This window comes from Medicago truncatula, chromosome 3 (assembly GCF_003473485.1).
Source record: "Medicago truncatula cultivar Jemalong A17 chromosome 3, MtrunA17r5.0-ANR, whole genome shotgun sequence".
Classification (NCBI taxonomy): domain Eukaryota; kingdom Viridiplantae; phylum Streptophyta; class Magnoliopsida; order Fabales; family Fabaceae; genus Medicago; species Medicago truncatula.
The window spans coordinates 48,160,192-48,181,191 of NC_053044.1; the positions used below are offsets into that span (position 1 = coordinate 48,160,192).

Sequence of the window (21,000 nt, forward strand, 5' to 3'; positions counted from 1 at the left end):
AAAATAAAAATAAAAATATACCTTCAATTTTTTTCGTTTCTTTTTCCATATTGGTGATTATATAAATTGGGCGTATAACTCTTTAATTAAACGAAAAAGGCAGATTCTTCACCAAAAACAAAAAAACGAAAAAGGCAGATTGAGAGTAAAAAAACAGAAAAGAGAGACTACACGGCGAATCATAGTTGGGAAGAGTCGTCAGAAACAGAGACAAATCCTCGCCACTAGCGTGGCGTTAAACCCAACCTCTTCACATTCACCAAAAATTCTCAACCAGATCTACAAACCCTAATCACCACTCTTAATCGATTATCAAAATAAGCGATTAATGTCGACTTTTCACGTCGGCGGTAAGGTCGTAGACAAAGTTGATCTACTCCGGAAGAAGCAATTGCCATGGCGCTTAGACGTTTTTCCTTTCGCTATTTTATACGGCGCGTGGATTTCAGTCATTCTTCCTAGTCTCGATTTCATCGATGCTTGTATTGTTTTAGGTGCACTCGCTTCTCTTCATATTCTCGTTTGTCTTTTCACTGCTTGGTCCGTTGATTTCAAATGCTTTGCGTATTACAGCAAGGTTTGTTGAATTTTGGAATGTTTCTTATTGCGTGTTTTGATCAAGTTTGTTCAATTTTGGAATTTTTGTTTATAACTGCGTTTGTGTGTTTAGGTTAAGAATATTGATCAGGCTGATTCATGCAAGATAACTCCGGCGAAATTTTGTGGTTCAAAAGAAGTTGTGCCCCTTAATTCGCGGAAATCGGTAAGTGTTTTGCCTGTCTTTTGATTATTGAGTTGAAATTGAAGTGAGGTTTTTGTTTTTAGTTGTTTAATTGGTGTTGTATTGTAATTATGAGAAGTGAGAGATATATTTAGATGTGAGTTTACTGATTGAGGATAGTATTGAAAGGATTAACTTTTGACTATGACTTAGTGTGTGTGTTTAGTATTTTAAAAAGTCGTGGTGTTACCGCACATTTGAATAGAAGCTAACAATTGGAGCTTTAGGAGACCTGCGATGAGAGGGGTCTTAAAGGTGAGGCAGCGGTGAGCTACAGGGTTGCCAAAAACCCACTTTGTGCATGTTTGGTTATGCGGTGCGAGAAATTGATTTTAGTTAAAAGTGAGTAATGAGTTGAATGTAAAGTGTTTTTTTTTTGTTTGTTTGTTTGTTTATATATCCGTAAAAAAATGAGTTGAACAATTAATCTGCATGTTAAAATCACGTCTGGAAGGAATGGAAAACATCAACATATTTCCAAATAAATTATACTGAAAAACATCTGAACATTTCAAAATAAATTCTACACTTCTAGAATCAATTTTGGCACAGCCAAAAGTGGAACCAAACTTACACTTAGTACTCTGGAACAGTTTATGTCTTAACTCCCAATCCTGTTTTAGAGAGTATTTTGGATCTTATAGTTGGTAAAGAGGCAAGTACACACAATATTTTAGGATTTTCGTTTGATTTGTAAGATTTAATAGAAGGATTTGGATACAGGATTTAAGGGGAGGAAACTTTATTGAAAATTCAGGGAAGATATATATATTGAGTTTATGCTTGAAAAAACCAGATATAAGTGAACCATAAGAATTTTGCAGCTCAGTGCAATGAAAATTGGAAGAAAGTCTGCTACCAGTGTTTAGGAATGCTAATGTCTATTTACATGCCGGTGAGTTCATGCATGGAATATCCTTTAAGGCTGCCCAGTTGAGGTAAGGTAGGTTATTGGGTGAAATGGCTTAAAAAGGCAGGGGTAGGGGGTTCACATATTTATTTATACCTCGTTGTGTGTTGCTAGCACCTAAAGAGGACTAGTATAAATTGCACTTTTCCATCATTTTTGAGCAATTCTTAATTGCCAATTTTGAGGTTTTGAGAGGAGTAAATTAGGCATTGGTTTTTTTTTTTGGCAGTTTGCACTGCATGCACTGACTGGGTTGCCTATGGTTCGGAAAGGAAAGCTAGATTCAGTTTTAAGGACAATTTTTGGTTGCTACCTCTTTTATTGGATAGACCGATCTTTGCTTTTTTGTGTTCCTAGCATACCAGCCACCTTGGCAGGGTTTCATTATTGATATGCTAGGTAGTCAATTCTGGATAGCGGTGCGGCCGACCCCAAAAGTGGGATAGCGGGATCGCCGGGATTGACCATTTTTTTGTATAAATTACATGAATAATATAGAGTATAAACAACCATATACTAAAAACTCATGAAACATTCATAAATCAAAACACAAGTCTTAATCAAAACACTCTAGCATTCCCAAGTCTTAATCAAAACATTACATCCAATTCCAAATACCAACAAAATTCAAGGATTGGCCGGGATCGTGCCGGGATCCTTTCTGGGCTACTCCGCTCCTCTGGGATCACGCCTGGATTGTACACAGTTAGCATATTTGCTAATTTGATGTGTTCATTTTCTTTCTTTATGATTTTGTGTTTAGGTATAATCTTTGCTTGATTTATGCTGGAAAATTTTCTTGTGGTTAGATATTCTTATTTGTTGATGCTCATTGTGCATAATTTTGGTGCCATTGTTTGATGATTTAAAATTAATTGTATTATTTATACGCTATATTCAATGTATTGTTGTGCTTTGATACTGCTGTCCCACTTGCCAGCAGCTGCTTCTTTGTTTACATGTTCTCCTTGTCTTACTGACTCTTTTGTTGAGTTTTTTTTTTCTTTTTCCCTTCTCTTATCCCGTTCTTTCTTCAATGGTTCTTGCTTTGACTGTCTACCATGGTTAAGCATTTTCTTGTGCAGTCTGCAGGTTCTTCATTAGCTGTGGATTTGGAAGAAATTTATTTTGATTTTAGAAAACAATGTTTCGTTTATTCGAAGGAGAAGGGGACCTTTTGCAAACTTTCTTACCCTACCAAGGAAACATTTGGATATTATGTCAAGAGTAGCGGTCATGGCTCCGAAGCCAAAGTTCTTGCTGCTACTGAGAAATGGGGGCGGAATGTGTGGGTTCCTTTTTCTTTGATCATCATCATTTTTTCCACATGCATCTATTTCCCTCCAGTACACAATTTTTTGCGGTGAAATTATAATGTGTTTGTTGTTGAAAGTTTGTGCTTATACAGTATTTATGAATTAGACATGTTTTAGATGCAACCCGTTGCTTTGGTATTTGTGATGATTATCCGTTCCTTCTGTCTTTCTCAAAACGCGTCTTTTGGTCTCTTAAGATTATGTTTTAGTTTTGATCTCTAATGTTCTGCTGGTTGATCTTCTAGATTTGATTATCCTCAGCCAACATTTCAGAAATTGATGAAAGAGCACTGCATGGAACCTTTTTTTGTTTTTCAGGTAAATCTTCTATGCTCTTTTTCTCTGTTAATTGTGTTTGCTCTTCAATCTAACTTTCGATTTGGATTGCTTCTTGCTTATATTATGACCAGGTTTTCTGCGTTGGTCTTTGGTGTTTGGATGAATATTGGTACTATAGTTTGTTCACTCTAGGTATGCTGTTTATGTTTGAGTCAACAATGGCAAAAAGTCGGTTGAGGACTCTGACTGAGTTAAGACGTGTTAGAGTGGATAATCAGATCGTAATGGTACATCGTTGTGGCAAGTATGTTATCTCATCATTAGCTTGCTCATACTTGCGGGGGTTTAATGCAGTGCATTTTTAAAGTTTTTTTGCATTTGTGTTGATTATAGGTGGGTAAAAATTTCTGGTACAGACCTTTTGCCTGGAGATGTTGTCTCTATAGGTCGCTCTGCTGGTCAGAATGGAGAGGAGAAATCTGTACCTGCAGACATGCTTATATTGGCTGGAAGTGCAATTGTGAATGAAGCTATTCTCACAGGCGAGTCTACTCCTCAATGGAAGGTATTTCTCTTTTCTGAACTAATTGCTAAGATAATCATTTATTGTCTATGCAATAATGAATATGTGATGTATAAAAAGTATATGTTGGTTTTCTGGGTCAGGGGGCTATACATGTTTTTTTGAAGTTTTGAGTAGATGAATTTGTATTTGATTGCAAAGTTTGCTATCATTTTTTGCTGGTCTGGACATTGTTGACTGTGGTTGCTTGTTGAGTACCTCCTTGCTATAAGTAATGGTATTGATTTTGCCCATGAAGCTTAGCCAATTATTTAGACAGATATCATATCACTAATATAAGGAATCATTTTGCTTCAAACTTGATTCATGGTTTGTCTGTCCGTCTAAAAGTAATGGTATTGTTTTTTACCCATCCAGCTTAGCCACTTGTTTAGACAGATATGATAAAACATCTTGCTTAATTTTTGTTTACCTTGACTCGCCGATAGGCTCTAAATGTGCCCTGCTATTTTTTCGCCTCCTGTCTTTATTTACTATATATGCCTACTGCGATGTGATTCGATCACTATATGATTTACATAAAACATGCAATTTTTGTTTCAGTTTTTCTTTCCAATATTTTAATTTTACTTGCATGTCTATACTTACTCTGGTTATTTGCATGTAACTATGTGTCTAGTTTTGTAAATTCACTATCATCCTTGGAGCCCTCTTTCTCATGAAAATTAACAAGGCTGGAATAAGACATCTCTGATCTTTCTTTTTTCTTTTCCTTCCTGGTGTTATTTTTAACGATTCTCATTAAGATCTGATCTTCCTTCTAGATTTCTATTGCGGGTAGGCATATTGAGGAGAAGTTGTCAGCAAAGCGAGATAAAACCCATGTTTTATTTGGTGGAACTAAAATATTACAGCATTCTCCAGATAAGGTTATTTCAGGCTGGAAAAAATATCTATTTTTATATAACGTCCGTGTTCATGCTTCTGATCCGCTTTATTTTTAACAATCTTACCGGAGTCAGACCTTTCCTCTAAAAACCCCTGATGGTGGCTGCTTGGCTGTTGTTCTGAGAACGGGATTTGAAACAAGTCAAGGAAAGTTGATGCGAACAATCTTATTCTCCACAGAAAGGGTAAACTGATATAGACTTTATTAATCCCCCCAAAATACATTTTCGGCCTCATTTTGACGAATTAGATTTTTTTTTCCTTTCCTGCTTTCTGATTTGACAAATTGTAGGTGACTGCTAATAGCTGGGAAAGTGGATTGTTCATTTTATTCTTGGTTGTATTCGCTTTAATTGCGGCTGGTTATGTGCTTATTAAGGTAATGCTTCCCTACTGATGAATAGTAAATATAGCTTGGTTTTGATGGTGATTTACGATCCAACTCGATGAAATTTAAATGGTATATGCTGCAGGGGCTAGAAGACCCCACAAGGAGCAAGTATAAACTTATACTAAGTTGTTCTCTTATTGTTACTTCTGTGATACCTCCCGAGTTGCCAATGGAATTATCAATAGCTGTTAATACTTCTCTGATTGCACTGGCACGCCGTGGAATTTTTTGCACAGAACCTTTTCGGATACCATTTGCTGGGAAGGTACCTGAAGGTTTACTGTTTTTGCTATTGCGCTTCCTTTTCTTTGTCAGATATAAATCATATACTTACAGTTGTTTTTATTGAATTTCCTACATCGCCTATAGGTTGATATATGTTGCTTTGACAAGACTGGGACACTTACATCTGATGACATGGTATACCCACATAAGACATGGTATTTATTTATTATCTTAGACCATGTTCTGCAATATAATGCCTTTATTCCCATTTTATAGGAATTTTCTGGAGTTGTTGGGTTGGCAGAAACTACAGATTTGGAATCTGACATGAGTAAAGTGCCTGTGCGAACAGTAGAAATCCTGGCTTCTTGCCATGCATTGGTATTTGTTGAGAATAAGCTGGTATGACTCTTTTCTCTGTGGGTGGTTAACTTCAGTTTTAGTTTCCGAACCTGGTTACGCTGTTGAATATGAATATAGTAGCATGCCACAGTTCAACATTTTTGCTCACTTTTTCCTCCTGAATTCATTGTCGTTTATAGTTTTTGTAATGTAGATTTGTGTAAAGGAACATAAAGAAAGCAAATCACAGAATATATATCTTGTCGACTAAGAAATGAGACTTATTTATATTAAGGGAAATGCTAACAAGTGCCTTGAAGGCACCTGTTAAGAAGTCTAGAGAAGAAATTTTGTCTTGAAAATGGTGCATTCAATGCATTAAAACTTTCAAAAGTAACTTTTTGAACATAAAATTTACCAATTATTTCCATTTTTAGATCCTTAACAAGACCCTTATATTAATAATCTTAAGTAAATAAGGAAACAGTCACAAAAGTTACTATATACTCTTTGAAACACTTGTGGTAATGTCACATACTCACATGCATCTAAACGGGCTCTATATAATCCTTATTCCTTATTTATTCTAAACCTAATTATATAAGAAAATAAATCATGAAAGATAAGGAAACATAGGAATTAATCCCAAAGGTGTAATCCAAGATATTCTAATCTGTAAGATATTTTTGGAATTGTTTCCTTAAACCAAGATCGTCGCTCATGTCACCATATTTTTATGGATATAAAGATCCGAAGCTGCATACTGCAGATGCCATGCTAAATAAATTTTCTAGATGACAGTAGTCAATTTTCCAGGGATTGGAAAAATTCTCCCTTTTACCCTTTCTTTCCACAATTCGTCTTCACCCCAAGTTCTACTTTTCTCGGTTACAAATATTTTTCATGCTTTCGGCTTGATGTGCTATAGGTTTTCATGATTTTTTGCTTGAGAGTGAGAAAGAAATAGATTTTTACTCCTTCTATCTTTGCTATTATTTTTTGATACTATCTTACTATAAATTCCTTAATATCCCACAGGTTGGCGATCCTCTTGAGAAGGCCGCACTTAAGGGAATCGATTGGAGTTATAAATCTGATGAGAAGGCCGTTCCTAAAAGGTGAATACTTTTCTGCTTAAGCATCTTAATTCTGCACGTCTTATCTATTGATTCCGCTGATTTGAATTTTTTTTTGTTGATAATTTTTGGTATTTGAGTTCATTTTATTGGATTGTTTCCCACACAGTCAACAAGATGTTTAAATCCCAGTGTTCCTGTTGCGACAGCTAGAAAATATAATGAGAAAGCAAACAATATTTGACTAATGGGGACATGGTACTATATGTGCGTGTGCGTGTGCGTGTATTTGTAGTCAATAGTGGCTGCTATATCTTAGGAGCCCATGGGTGCTACTCAAAACCCCATAGTGTTGAGTTGAGTTGAGTAGGTAGCTGTAGTGAGGCAAATAGCAGCAGCCACTACATGGAAGCTCCACTCCAAATACCTGATTATGCCCTTAATTCAGCTCTAAAATCAGGTGTGCCCTCATTTGTTTTCTTCTCGCCGAATAGCCAAACATAAGCTCTTCTCCTCGGGCCTGAAAGAATTGGGAACCCAGCTGTCCCCTATAGAGACACAAACCATAGAGAGAGAGGAGGAGGAGGATGAAGAACAAATAAGGTCTAGTAGTGAAGAGAATGAATGAGATGATGAGAAATTGCTTGGAGATAGTAATTCCATTTGAGGAATCACTTGTATCTATGTTGAATGCTTAGCGGAGTTATTTTGAGCCTTTTAGACTCAAACATATTTGTTTTCTATTGGGTTTGAAGATCTGTACCAATGAACTTTGATTATTAGTTACAAATAAGTCTTTAATTGTGTTCTTCTATTTATGAGCTTTTATATTTGTATGATATAAGTTTCTTGTTTTTTTAATTTTAAATTTCGTGTTTTGTTTCCTTAAATTTTGACGTATTGACGATACTGGTGCCCACCACACTGCCATAGTGTTTTGGGGGTTAGATGTAATAATACCTTATTCAATATTGGCTTCATAGCTATCTTATTTGTTGTTTGAATCACTATCTCCATTCCATTTTAAATTGAACTCAATGTATTTGAATCTCTTGTGTATCTATTTTGGACATGAAGTTCATCTTGAACTGTGATTCACTATGATGAATCCTAATTCATTAATGAATCACAACCTGAACTCAAGTGTCCACTTTGTTTTTGTAAACTTCTATAGCTAGTCACTTCTCTTTCGTCATTTGATTTACGACTCAAATATTGAGTTATTTAGAGGTTCGTATATGATATGCCAACTTATATTTTTGCTATGTTAATTGTTTTTACTGTAAAATGTCATATTTTTATTGATCATGCATCACACGATTCATAATAAGATTTGATTCATGATTCATAAAATGGGTTCTGATTTAAGATTTGAATCTCGATTTGATAACCATGGTTTGATTGATTTAGTTTATTCTTTTCACCCCTTGATTGTTCTTCCCATGTTTTCTTTTATAGTTCTTTCTACGTCGTCTTTGTTTTTTCATGATTCGTTATCAAATTTCAGGGGAAGTGGCCATCCTGTCCAAATTGTTCAGCGATACCATTTTGCATCTCACTTAAAACGGATGGCAGTCATTGTTCGTATTCAGGAGGAATTTTTTGCATTTGTGAAGGTTTGTTTGTTTCTCAGTCCGGAGTAGAAATGTACAGTTTTTAGAAATGACACTTTGCGATGGCTTTTATTTCTGGGGTTATGAAATGGTCAACAATATAACTCCATGCTGGGAATGAAAATAAACAGTATAAGTTACCCTTGTCTGATGTGTGTTAAGTATTCAATCATCAAAGAATCTGGGACTCATATATTTTATGTTGTTAACTTATTGGAAAACAACAGAAGAGAAAATGAAGGAAAGTGATGTGGATAATCGGAGAAAAGTTTAGAACTTGCACAGAGGGTTCTGAGAACTGGATCTATTATTTTTTTCAAAATTATTTAAATTTACAGAGGGGTAATTCAATTATAGTAATCAGCAAAATGTATAACAAAAATCATTTATACAAATTTGGCAGTTGCAGCCATACAGTTTCATAGCTGCTATGAGCTGCTGTACAGCATCCACAGACCATTACAAAAATCATTTATGCAAATTTGGCAGTTTTACCATTACAAAAATCATTTATACAATCGAGTTCTTCAAAAGCTTTTGCTTTTAACTTTCTTGCATGTTTGAAGTTTACTGTTGACTTTTCTGCTATGGTTTTCTTTATTTTATGCGTCTTTTGTGCTTCTATTATTTCTTATGCCTCGTTAGATTGAATTATAATGAATTGGCTTAGTTTAAATATAAGGTCAACGTGGTGCTGTAAAGCTCCTGCCAGATTTTAGGGTCCAGGTGGGAGATTCATTATGAGTCCATTGTGTCAGTCACTAATTATGCATTTAGATTTGATTCGTTACCTAGTTTTCTAATAAATTTTCACCTCTCATATGTTGTGTGCATTAAAATGAAAATTGTGTATGCATGTGCACGTCACAGCAAGGGTTGAATCTAGATTTTGGCACACAGTAATGCTTTTGATATTTTTTTCTTTAGTTTTTTTTTTTTTTTTGCGTTCAGGGGTTGGTACTTGGTTTTATTGATCAGGGCACTCTTCATTTTTCAAAAGCTTCTGTGGATGCTACATTCTGCAATAAAATAGTTCTTAGGAACTAGTTTTGATCCTTATCTTTATAGCCAAATTTTTTTGAAACTGTGTTTACTCTTGGAATAGTTTCCTGTTTTACTTTATTTACTGTTTTGAAAGCTCTAGATGACGCAAATTGAGAACAATTTTTTTATGATCCTCAGGTAACAAGAAATGAAATTAGAAAACTTTTTTAAACCATAGGGATGCACAAATACTGACTCAGCATTCGTTTTCTTTATTTTTTATCGTGTTCCCTATTTGTTATTGATCAGCAGTGGACATTTGGACGCACACCTATTTAATATTTTAAGTAGTGGTAACTTAAGATTTACTGTGTTATTTTCCTTTTTGATTCTCTCTTAGCAATTTTCTTTTACCTTATATTTCAGGGTGCCCCAGAAATTATACAAGATAGGCTCATTAATGTGCCTCCATCATATGTTGAGACCTACAAAAGATATACACGTCAGGGTTCTCGTGTTCTAGCTCTGGCTCACAAGTCTCTTTCTGATATGACAGTAAGAATATTAGGGATTTGACAGTGTGCTTTATGAACCTTTCTCCATATTTTTTTAAATTATGCATAGGAAAACAGGAATGATAACCAGCGTAGTTCAGAAATGAATAAACTGTGTTGATTGGAAACATTTCCAATTTATTTTTATTTCAGCTTTAATTTCTATCGACAATTTTTTGTACTTTGTTTAACAAACCAATTTAATTTACCTTTTGTATCATTTCAATCACCTTGGATCCTCAATTCAAGTGTAATTGAGAGAACCAGAACTGCATTTGTTTACGTTGTTGCAGCTTTAGAATGCTCGATTTCCTTCCTCCCCTACCATTTGTTGGATCATAAAGTAATTGAAGGTTGAACATTTGCATGTTTGGACTGTTACTTATCATTTGTTAATTGATTGAAGGTCAGTGAAGCTAGAAGCTTGGATAGGGATATGGTGGAGAGTGGGCTTACCTTTGCTGGTTTTGTGGTAATCAATAATCTTCCTCCTCACATGATACTTTTGTAAATTCTAGACAATTTTCCTCTTAAATGACTTTATGCTAAAAGTTGACATCATGTTGATTTTAGGTGTTTAATTGTCCCATAAGGTCAGATTCAGCTGCTGTTTTATCTGGATTGAAAGAATCTTCACATGACTTGGTAAGTGTGCCATTGAATTGATTTCTCTTTTCGGAACAAATAACAGAACTTTTTAGATTGCAAAATAATTTATCTTACAAGAGCTAGAAACACCAGCCTTTGGGCGGTGGGTCAGCGGGGGGGAATGAACAGATAACCCTAGTTATTTTCTTATGGCCTCTGGGTTGTGTTTTTACCAAGCAATGAGTACATAGTAGGAGTTGGGCTTTAATTTGAGTAGATTCAGTATTAAGAGTTGTCCGTTTTTTAGTCTTTCGTTTATTTACTTTACTTAAAGTTCCAGATTAAAAAAAGCATTCGTTACCCACTACCAGAAGTTAAACTAAAAAGTGCATTCCCTTGTGTCAAATTGATTTTACCATGCATGATAGTGTAATATTATTTAAGAAAATATGTATAAATGATATATAAATCATGTTAGTAGAAGATTATAATTATGTCACATAAAAGTAGTCATGATCTCTTTTGGTTATTCTTATTGGCCGAGTCATGCGGTTCAACTAGTGAGTGGGGACCCACTGGTTCGACCACTGACCGACTATATTGACCGGTTCGGCGACTTGTCCAAGTTTAAAGACATTGAGTAAATGAATTACCTTTGAGGTAGGACTTTATTGACGTCGTTTGATTCATGCAGCCATTCTTATCTAGTGGGAGGAGATTTGGTTATGATTGTCATTATTGTTTCTGTTGTTCAACCTCCTCGGTTCAACATAGTTTAGATTTTTTTCTCACTGTATGGTCCATATTTGATAGATACTAAAGCCTCACAATGTAATTTATTGAAACAATTAATACAATTTCTGTTTCTCTCAAATTCTTTAGATTCTCTAGTTTCTAACAGGTGTTGGGGCAAGATGGAGGGATTTGGGATCCCTGTTTAACTAACAATAACAACTATTTGACAAACATCTTTTTCGGCTAAATTAATAGGTAATGATTACTGGTGATCAAGCTTTGACAGCCTGTCATGTTGCTAGCCAAGTTCATATTATATCAAAACCAACATTAATCCTTAGTCCAGCAAGTAATGGTGAAGGATACAATTGGGTGTCCCCTGATGAGAATGAAAACATTCGCTACAGGTAATTTTAAATTTTGTTTTATCTGGTTGTGCTATCTTATATATCTGACTATTCTTTACTTGTTCTTATTCACTTTGATAAATTGCTGTTGAGTGTATGGTTTTAAGATGATGTTCCTACTCCTGAATGCTTCTGAACTATTTTCTGCTGTTGTTTCTGTTTGTTATTTTTCTATTTTGTTTCTTATAATTTTAGACTGATCATAGATATACTTTGTTTCAGTGGGAAAGAGGTAGAATCTTTATCAGAGACTCATGATCTATGTGTTGGAGGTGATAGCTTTGAGATGTTGCAACAGACATCAGCTCATCTTCTGGTCATTCCTTATGTGAAGGTTCTGATTGATTCTTAAACTTAACTAAAGATTAGAACCTGGCTATTTGTACTGCATTCATCAATGACAGTCAAACTTTTGTCTCAGGTTTTTGCTAGAGTTGCTCCTGAGCAAAAGGAACTTATCTTGACCACTTTCAAAACAGTGGGGCGGGTAACATTGATGTGTGGGGATGGAACCAATGACGTTGGAGCTTTGAAGCAGGTATCCAGTGTTTAAGAAATTATGTTGATAATCAATAAACAATAACTTTTTCCTGAATGTTTGAGAAATAAATAATTTGACAGCATTTTAAATGATCTGTAGTTAAAATGATCTGTTGACAGCATTTTTTTTTAAATAGCTATGTAAATCTCCATAGTGTTTTCATGATTGTAGTTAAAATCATTTGAATCTGGTTTCTACCATGGCTGGTATTTAATCTGTGATACTGCTGGTCTTTACACCACAAGTTGGCTCTATTATGCAGTTCTGTTTGTTGTGTTTCTTTTACCTAAGAGTATAGGCTGCAGGACTACAGACTAACTTCTTTGATTTAGGCCCATGTAGGAGTTGCTCTTCTTAATGCAATCCCTCCAACTCAAGGTGGAAACCCCCCTTCAGATTCATCTGGGGAAGACGGTACAAAATCTGCTAAGCAAAAGAAATCTAAGCTTGCGCTGGAAACATCTGCAAAGACGGTTAGTCCAACTGGAGAAGGCACTTCAAGAGCCAGAGTTGCTTCAAAATCAGACTCTACCAGCAATTCATCTGTTAACCGTCATCAAACAGCCGCTGAGTTGCAAAGACAGAAACTTAAGAAGATGATGGATGAGCTTAATGAGGATGGAGATGGCCGTGCACCCATTGTCAAGCTCGGTGATGCCTCAATGGCATCCCCATTCACTGCTAAGCATGCATCTGTTTCTCCCACCACTGACATAATTCGACAAGGTCGGAGTACCCTAGTGACAACCCTCCAGATGTTTAAAATTCTGGGCCTCAACTGCCTTGCTACTGCATATGTGTTAAGTGTTATGTATCTGGACGGTGTCAAGCTTGGTGATGTACAAGCCACAATAAGTGGTGTCTTTACTGCTGCATTTTTCCTCTTCATTTCACATGCACGCCCTCTTCCCACTCTCTCATCTGAACGTCCCCACCCCAACATTTTCTGTGCTTATGTCTTGCTTTCCCTCTTGGGACAATTTTCAGTTCACCTGTTTTTTCTAATATCATCCGTCAAAGAAGCTGAGAAATACATGCCAGATGAATGTATTGAACCAGATGCAAGTTTTCATCCCAACCTGGTTAATACTGTTTCCTACATGGTGAGCATGATGCTCCAGGTTGCTACATTTGCCGTAAACTATATGGGCCATCCTTTCAACCAAAGTATATCTGAAAACAGGCCATTCCGGTACGCCCTCATTGCTGCTGCCGGTTTCTTTACTGTGATAACATCTGATCTCTTCAGGGATTTGAATGACTGGTTGAAGTTAGTGCCATTGCCAGTGGGGTTGAGGGATAAACTGTTGCTTTGGGCTTTTCTAATGTTTTTCGTATGCTACGCATGGGAGAGACTATTGAGGTGGGCTTTTCCTGGTAAAGTCCCAGCTTGGAAGAGGCGGCAACAGGTTGCCGTATCTAATTTAGAAAAGAAGAAACAGTAGTTGACAATGGGCGGTGCAGTGATAGCTAGGTCAGACACGAGACATGCGGCCTTCAACTTGTGCACCAATTTGCAGAGATATATGTGTAATGAATTTTTGTTATAGGATTTTTCTTTCTAGTTCTTTTCCCATTGATTGGTGGGTAATTTATCTAATGTTAAATCATTTTTGGGAGAAATGTGGGTTTTAGATCACATGCCCTGCCAATTATCTAAGATGTTTTCTTAATTATTTTATTTATTATTCAAATATTACAATTCATTCTGTTTGACTTCTTAACTTGGCGAAATGGAGCAGCATCATGTTAAGAATTCGTTTGTAAAATGTGAGTGTACTCTTGGGCAATCTGTATATGCCGGTGTTGCCTTGTATTTCACAGATGCACGAAAAACTTCCGCTCAATATCTGAACTCCGTAACTATAAGCAAAATAAAAACTTTTTTTTTAGTGATTTGAGCACGTTTATTACGTAAGGAACATTCCTGAAAACAGCAGCTACCAAGTCCTTCGAAGTCCGGAAGGAAATTTAAATGGAAGTCCTACCCTTTCTACTCTTAAATATAAACCACAAAAACATTATATTGTGGTCCCAAAACACTATATGTAATATGTTGTCTGTATATTGTTTACTTAAGAGACTGAGCGCAGTAGATGTAGATGCATATTTTTCACCAGATTAAATTTGTTGTTAAGGGGTCCGGTTTAGTTAACTACTTTCAAAACACTGAATTATTGAAATCGTTTGTCAAGCTTGTAACATATGATCAATGTTTTTGTTTTTTTTTTTAAAGTGTTTTTATTATTTTCATTAATGTTTAATTATCTCCGTATCATTGCTTATCACGTCTGGCATTGGCATCGGTCGTAAACAACATTGTTCTAAACATGATGCATTGAATTGGTTTAAATAAAAACACAAAACTTGCATTTAGATCCACGACAATTTGCATCTCGATTATGTTTCATGTGGGTCCAAAATACTACAAATTACAAGTTTGATTCCTACGACGTCCTCTCACAATGGTTATAAACACATGCCAAAACAAACTGATATCGAGTGTATGTTAAATATGACAGTTAATTTGTTGAAATATTATTAAGAATGTTTAATCACTTTATTAGAGCACAACAACCATGTGAGAGTTGTCACAAACACATGCTAAAACAAAACTAACTAAGATAATTTTCAAATGTAATCGAGATTTTATAGAATGATGAAGCATTCATTATTTGTTCTCCTCGTTGGAGAATTCATGATGTGGCAGTGACAATATCAAATAAATAGTTTAAAAAGTTTAAATAAGCTGCTGCATAAGAAAATCATTAAAAATGCAAATTTCATAAAAATTACTCTTTTTTTTTTTTCTATCATTAGAGCAAAATATCCACGGTGACCGATTGATAAATTTTGATTCGCAATGACAATTTATAACACCTATTAACTAAAAGCAGAAAAACACAAGAGACTACGAAAAGTTACATTATTATATTTTTAAATGTTGTATTTTTTTCCTTCATTTTTAACACCATTAAATATACTATTTTTGTGTTTGTAACCAAATTAATCATTCAATAGTTTATCTCTCGTACGCTTGAATATACACAAATATGATATGATATTGTAGGAACAACTTAATTTGATTATGTTTAAAAAAAAAAAAAAACTTAATATTGATTATGGAACCAAACTATCCATTAAAGATGTAATATATGTTTTTGTAATGATGATAACAGTGAAGTCATTTTTTTAGGGTAAAGTGACTTAAGCACTACTCCATCTGTTATAAATATAAATATAAACAAAATTGAACCTAAATTTTGCCTATATTTAAAAACGGGAGAGTATGACATAATACTGTAAGTGTCCCTCTAGTTAGTCGGTCGAAAGAAACGGCGTTAAAACGTGGGCGCCGTTAACCCAACAGTAACAACACCTCGCGAGAAAGAAGTGAAATGAAATGACCAAAAAATATGATTTGAGCAATGTGGGGTTTTTGGCGGTTAGGGTTTAATTGAGAGAGAAACGATTATTCATTTTCATTTTCACTTTCTTCTCTTCTTACGTTATTTTTGGAGCACCAACTCGCACTGTGTTGTCGGCGTCACTCACACTTTCTCTTTCTTCTTCGCGCTTCTTGGTAGGGTTTTCCTTTTCCAATTCTTCCATTTTTTCAATTCGCGTTTTGCATTTACGTTTATTACGTTTTTCATTATCAGTTTCTTCGTACTTTGTTTCTTAATTTGGGATTAGGGTTTTTCGTTGATACGATTTCATCTCATTGTATGTTAATCGTTTTTGTTTTTTCAATTTATTTTGGTGATAATGTATTTTGCTCGATCGAGTTTAGTTGATTTGATTTGATTACTGTTAGTCAAGTGAAATGCGATAAGGTTATGAAGAGAAGATATTGGTTCTAGGGTTTCTTCAATTTTGCAATGTAACAGTTAGATAACTTGTTTTCGTAACTCTTGTGTGCCAAGAAATCCAATGTTTTTTACTTGCTTGGCTTTTCTAATTTATGAGCTATTGGGTGTGTGCTTTCGTTTGTAAATATTGCTTTTGCTTGTATCGGCGTACTAGTGATGACTATCGTTCCGTGTATATGTTATTGAAGAGTTTCAGAATGATAGTAGTATTTAATGTTTCATGTATAGATGTGATTGAAACAACCTTGGTGACCCAATGGATCACCTACTAAGCTTTTAGGTTATTGTTAGTTAATTGTGTTAGTGTGTTGCTAATGCAGCTGACTTTGGAGTACAGACAAAGCACTTGCAGTAGTTTAACTTAGAGCTGCAGGGATGGATAGGTGGGGTGTTCATCGTCAACAGACATTCATTGGTTGGCGTGCAAGTTCTTTTCCTTCTGTTACTAGGAAGGAAGAGGACTCGGACAACGACAGAGAAGAAGTAAATGTTAAGGATGAACCAATATATTTTCCAGATAGTAAGAAAAGGAAGCGCCTCAGCCTTAGTCAGCTTAGAGAGGTGAAAGTAGAGTCTTGTGAGAAGCTTAGAGAGGTGAAAGAGGAGCCTTATGGTCAGCTTATTGAGGTGAAAGAGGAGTATGCTGGGAATCAAAGCAGTAGCAAGAATAAGAGAAAGAAGCATGATAGTAAGGACAGATGGTCAAGCGAGAGGTGAAGAAAATATATCATTTTTTTTTTACTGTTTGCGTGTTTATGTCTACGATTCCACCAAGTAATTATATATGAGTTAATCATGTAATCTAATGTAGGTACAAGTTGGCTGAGCAAAGCATGTGGGAGGTGTTGAAGGCTGAGGGGGCGACTTTTGAACACCCAATAACCCGACCTGTACTAAGATCAGCTGCCCGTAAATTCATCGGTGATACTGGACTTTTAGACCACTTACTGAAGCACATTGACCGTAAAGTGGCACCTGGGGGGACCGATCGGTTCCGAAGATGGTTCAACCCCGACGGAATTATGGAGTATTGGTTGGAGAGGGCTGACTTGGTTGACGTCCGCGAGGAGGCTGGGGTTGATGACCCCTATTGGATACCACCATCCACTGTTAGGGCCATCCATGCCCCTTGTCAGGATGCTGATTCTTCTGCTGAATTGAAACTGCTTAAAATAGAAATGGCCCAAATGAAGAAGTACTGAACTTGAAAACAGAATATCAAAATAATATTTTATGGTTGCAATTTTATTTTTTCCTAATAATTTTATTTGCATAGCAGAGATATGCAGGAGCTCATTGCCCAGAAGGAAAAGAAAACTGAAAGTAACATGATGGAGGTGAATGTTGAATGCTTTAATATTTTAAGGGTTTTGCTGTCTCTTAAAACACTTTATAATGCTTTATGTTGAATTTCAATGGCAGAAGACTTGCAAGGAACTTATGAAGTGGAAAGCTAAAACTGACTACCGCCTAACTGAAATCATGGATTCTTTGAAGAATTTGCAGGTATATATTCAAGATTTAATGGGATTTTTATAATGTTGAATGCTCTCCTTTTATTTGTTTGATTTCTCCACTTATGGGATATGTGACTTACTGTAGTTCTGTATATTAACAGGGCAAGTATGGCGAGTTCGTGATATGGAAAACTGAAGTGGAGCAAAACCTTATGGATATAACAAATAAATTGAATGCTCTTCAAGCACCAAGAGATTGCACAACTTTTAGTCCTTCAGAAAAATGGAAAGATTGGTTAGAAAACACTAACCCGGACAATATTCAGGATGACGGATTGGCAACTTGGATAGGGAGTTCAGAACTATTTAATGTTCCACAAGAGTGTTTTCTTGAAGATCCCTACTCAGGCATGCCAGTTCAGCCACTCAATGAAGAGCTGACTAACAAGAAGAGGTAATATCTGTTTATTCAAATTCTTTAGCCAAACCCTCAAACATGCACGCACATCTCCTTGGAGGTGGAAAAACCAAGAAGGAAAGAAGTTAATTTTGTTTGTGTTATTTTATTTTTCCTTTGAAATAATAGTCATGTTGAGGAGCTGATACCCACAATGCAAGAGGATCAACCTAATGTCACCCCAGATTCTTCTACAACTGTTAATTCAAAGGCAGACGTTGACAACTCGTTGATAATGTTTCAGGTGATGCTGATAGTGTGTATACATGCCACTTATTCCCATTTTTTCCTTCTACCACCTTCTTATATTCATGATTTATTATTTTTCTTGTAGGAGATGTTTATGGATTTATTCAAATGGAAAGAAAAGATGGAGCAGCAGCTGTTGGATGTATCAAACACTGTATATGGCATGCTAGCAATGAAGTAGACATCTCTGAGGTATCAGGCCTAGGATAGGATTATAACCACCTTTTCTTCACAAGTTTTCTTCTTTACTCTTAAAACTGGTAGAGTTTAGATAACGTACAGCATTAACAATCTGATACTGAAAATCTTTGCCAACCACTAAGTTCATGGAAGAGGTTGAACCTTACCTGCTTGTTGAGCTGCAAATTGTTGATATGTTTGACTGCCTTTTACAGTATAGTTTGATCTAATTTGAGGCAGGTCTTCAACAGGAATGAAATTGGTTGTATTATTGTCTTGTTGGTTAGGATTACCAGTTCTTTTTAGTACAGGTCTTTAGGTAGGCTTTGCTGGTATTTTACATGTTAGCTAGAACCATTCAATGAGAACTTGTACTTAACTATTTATATATAGAATTTCTACAATATCACATATCATCTTGTAGATGTCCTATAGATGTGAATTACAAAATGTAGTCCGACTCAGTTGTTCTTATGCCCTCACTACTCTTGCCTTTTAGTTTAATGGTGGCGGGTGGGGTTATGAGTTGCATATGGTGCTTGTTACATCTATTATGCGCTTCAACTTTTGTTCCCTTCACTGATGTTGAATTTTAATATAATTTTCCTACATTGGCATATACTACAATATTCAATTTTTTGTTTTTCCTCCGATTATGTAGATCTAATGACGCTCCTACCTTAACATGCAAAACCAAAGATTAAATTCCTATGCGACGGGAAATACTTCATTAAGTTTTTATGTAGTGGAATTGAAGCCCTTGATCCGATTCAATCAAAACCCTAGATCACTTCCTCTTTCTCCCTCTCTCTAGCTGCCCACTGTTCCCTCCTCATTTCCATCAGAAGCTTAGCTTTCTCTCGGCTGGACCAAAACACCTATTTTTCATTCAAGTTAATGACCTGCCTATGACACTCAACCATTTCCCACCATCACACTTTTGGATCCAAACCATTACAATTACTGATTTAAACTGTAGTTTTGCAGCTTCGATGTCTGTTGTGCTCAATAATTCATTCACAAAATTGTTTCATGTATGTTTTTGTTTACATGATCATAGGTGCAAATGATCCTGCATCACATCATTTGTGATCTGAATCATGAGGTCAAATCATGTTGCGTTTTGACCCAGTTGAGTCATTTTTACTGGAATTCAAGAGCCACAAATTCTTCTATTAAGTGTTTTTGCGACATTAGTTTTGAGAATTCTTTTGCTCCGTCGTCACATTACTAAAATCTAAAAACTCCTTGTTCAGAACCTGCCTCACGCAATGCTAAATTCCAGTTGTAAATTGGTGATCGCTATGGGTGGAGGTTGATTATCCAATTTGGTCCGTGATAATTTTCTCACGGTCCAATTTAGTTCCGTCAAAAAATATCAAGCCAGTCCCTGACATTTTTAAATTGGGGACAGATTAGTCTTTGTTATATTGAGCCGTGACTAATTTGTCCTCTGAATAAAAATGTTATGGACTAATTTGGATATTATTTTTTATTAGATTAAATTAATCCGTGAGAGAATTATGATTGACCAACTTGAGTCCTTTCTTGAGAAACAGAACAGGGATTAACTTGTGATTTTAACCGCTAAAAAGTCCTTTAACTATAAAAATAGAATGTAGGCACAGTACACCATGTGCATGCTAGCCGGAGCATAGAACTGATTACAAAATTGTTTTTGAATAGAGACTAATTACAATTTTTTTGGCCAGTGAGATCCGTTATGTTTTTTTTAGTGGTGGTTGTTTCAGAAAATTTGCCTAACAAATTGGGCGTTAGAGATTGATGTTGTCACCATTTTCACTTGTGTAGAAATCGCTTTTGGATGAATTCTTGAGAGAGAAAACAAGTCATCAAATCACTTTAATTTAGACGTTTGTCACCAGACAGAACATTTAGCACTACTAACCAACTCTTGTGCAAATTGAAATGATTCAAAAATTTGATAAAACAAATTTGATTGGAGTTGAATTGATTGTCTTCTATGATTAAGATATGTTTAGTTACAGACCATTAGTAGTCCATTACTCCCTAGTTTTATTGTTGAAGACAAAACATTCAAATTTATTGAATTATCGCCATTAGTAGTCCATTGTTCTAAAAGGAACGTGTAAAAAAATGTTTTTGATGGTGAAACAGATTAACCGAATTTTAATCTTGTACTAGAAATAGTTAATGACAACGAGGCTATTCCTCAATAGGATCTAAATCACAAACTAGCTATACCGAGTAGTGCTATCAACACTCTTTTCAACACATTATTTAACACTCTTATTGGCTTAAGTCAAGGTGGGTGCCACACTTTAGAAATGTGTTATACTTAAAGTGGTGGAACGTACATTAATTTTATATAATAAAAGAAAGTGTTGAAAAGAGTGTCTCTCTTGTTATAAAACATCAGGCGAGCCAAATTATGCAAGAGAAATAATTGAAGGATTTAAGCGCAAAACACTGACTTCAAAACTCTCAAAGGAATGTCCATTCCCCCACTTTATTTATTTTTTTGAGGTAATAAGATAACTACCATGTGAAAATGTAGTATACTGGTTTATAGTATTGTTACACTGACCTC

General features: G+C 35.5%; 2 protein-coding genes across 3 annotated transcripts; both read left to right on the forward strand.

Annotated features, from left to right (window-relative positions):
- Window positions 1–328: 328 nt before the first annotated feature.
- Window positions 329–13,969, forward strand: LOC25489896 (probable manganese-transporting ATPase PDR2). The gene is made up of 21 exons (XM_013606179.3): window positions 329–577; window positions 671–763; window positions 2,777–2,979; window positions 3,253–3,325; window positions 3,418–3,590; window positions 3,680–3,851; window positions 4,634–4,738; window positions 4,832–4,942; window positions 5,050–5,136; window positions 5,231–5,413; window positions 5,518–5,568; window positions 5,650–5,775; window positions 6,754–6,833; window positions 8,299–8,407; window positions 9,815–9,943; window positions 10,349–10,414; window positions 10,516–10,587; window positions 11,521–11,672; window positions 11,895–12,006; window positions 12,094–12,210; window positions 12,546–13,969. Exons 1-21 carry the CDS (start codon window positions 329–331, stop codon window positions 13,656–13,658), a joined length of 3,576 nt encoding a protein of 1,191 aa, XP_013461633.1. The 3' UTR covers window positions 13,659–13,969.
- A 1,579-nt stretch (window positions 13,970–15,548) lies between these two features.
- Window positions 15,549–19,002, forward strand: LOC25489897 (protein DYAD). 2 transcript variants are annotated; one of them, XM_024777678.2, is made up of 8 exons: window positions 15,549–15,796; window positions 16,406–16,798; window positions 16,897–17,280; window positions 17,365–17,422; window positions 17,511–17,591; window positions 17,704–17,996; window positions 18,129–18,243; window positions 18,334–19,002. In XM_024777678.2, the coding sequence occupies exons 2-8, from the start codon at window positions 16,461–16,463 to the stop codon at window positions 18,427–18,429; spliced, it is 1,365 nt and encodes a 454-aa protein (XP_024633446.1). In that variant the 5' UTR covers window positions 15,549–15,796; window positions 16,406–16,460; the 3' UTR covers window positions 18,430–19,002. The 2 variants fall into 2 exon arrangements, with proteins under 2 accessions (XP_024633446.1, XP_013461634.1); XM_013606180.3 differs by having other exon boundaries at window positions 15,551–15,796; window positions 17,508–17,591.
- The last annotated feature ends 1,998 nt before the right edge of the window (window positions 19,003–21,000 follow it).

What these genes read in the sequence shown, in the direction of transcription:
- LOC25489896 (XM_013606179.3), top strand. Translation starts at nt 329, where the DNA reads ATGTCGACTTTTCACGTCGGCGGTAAGGTCGTAGACAAAGTTGATCTA. An exon ending in TACAGCATTCTCCAGATAAG is followed by an intron (nt 4,739 to 4,831) that starts GTTATTTCAGGC and finishes TACCGGAGTCAG; the next exon opens with ACCTTTCCTCTAAAAACCCC. An exon ending in ACGTTGGAGCTTTGAAGCAG is followed by an intron (nt 12,211 to 12,545) that starts GTATCCAGTGTT and finishes TCTTTGATTTAG; the next exon opens with GCCCATGTAGGAGTTGCTCT.
- LOC25489897 (XM_013606180.3), top strand. Translation starts at nt 16,461, where the DNA reads ATGGATAGGTGGGGTGTTCATCGTCAACAGACATTCATTGGTTGGCGT. An exon ending in GAAATGGCCCAAATGAAGAA is followed by an intron (nt 17,281 to 17,364) that starts GTACTGAACTTG and finishes TTTGCATAGCAG; the next exon opens with AGATATGCAGGAGCTCATTG. An exon ending in ATTCTTTGAAGAATTTGCAG is followed by an intron (nt 17,592 to 17,703) that starts GTATATATTCAA and finishes GTATATTAACAG; the next exon opens with GGCAAGTATGGCGAGTTCGT.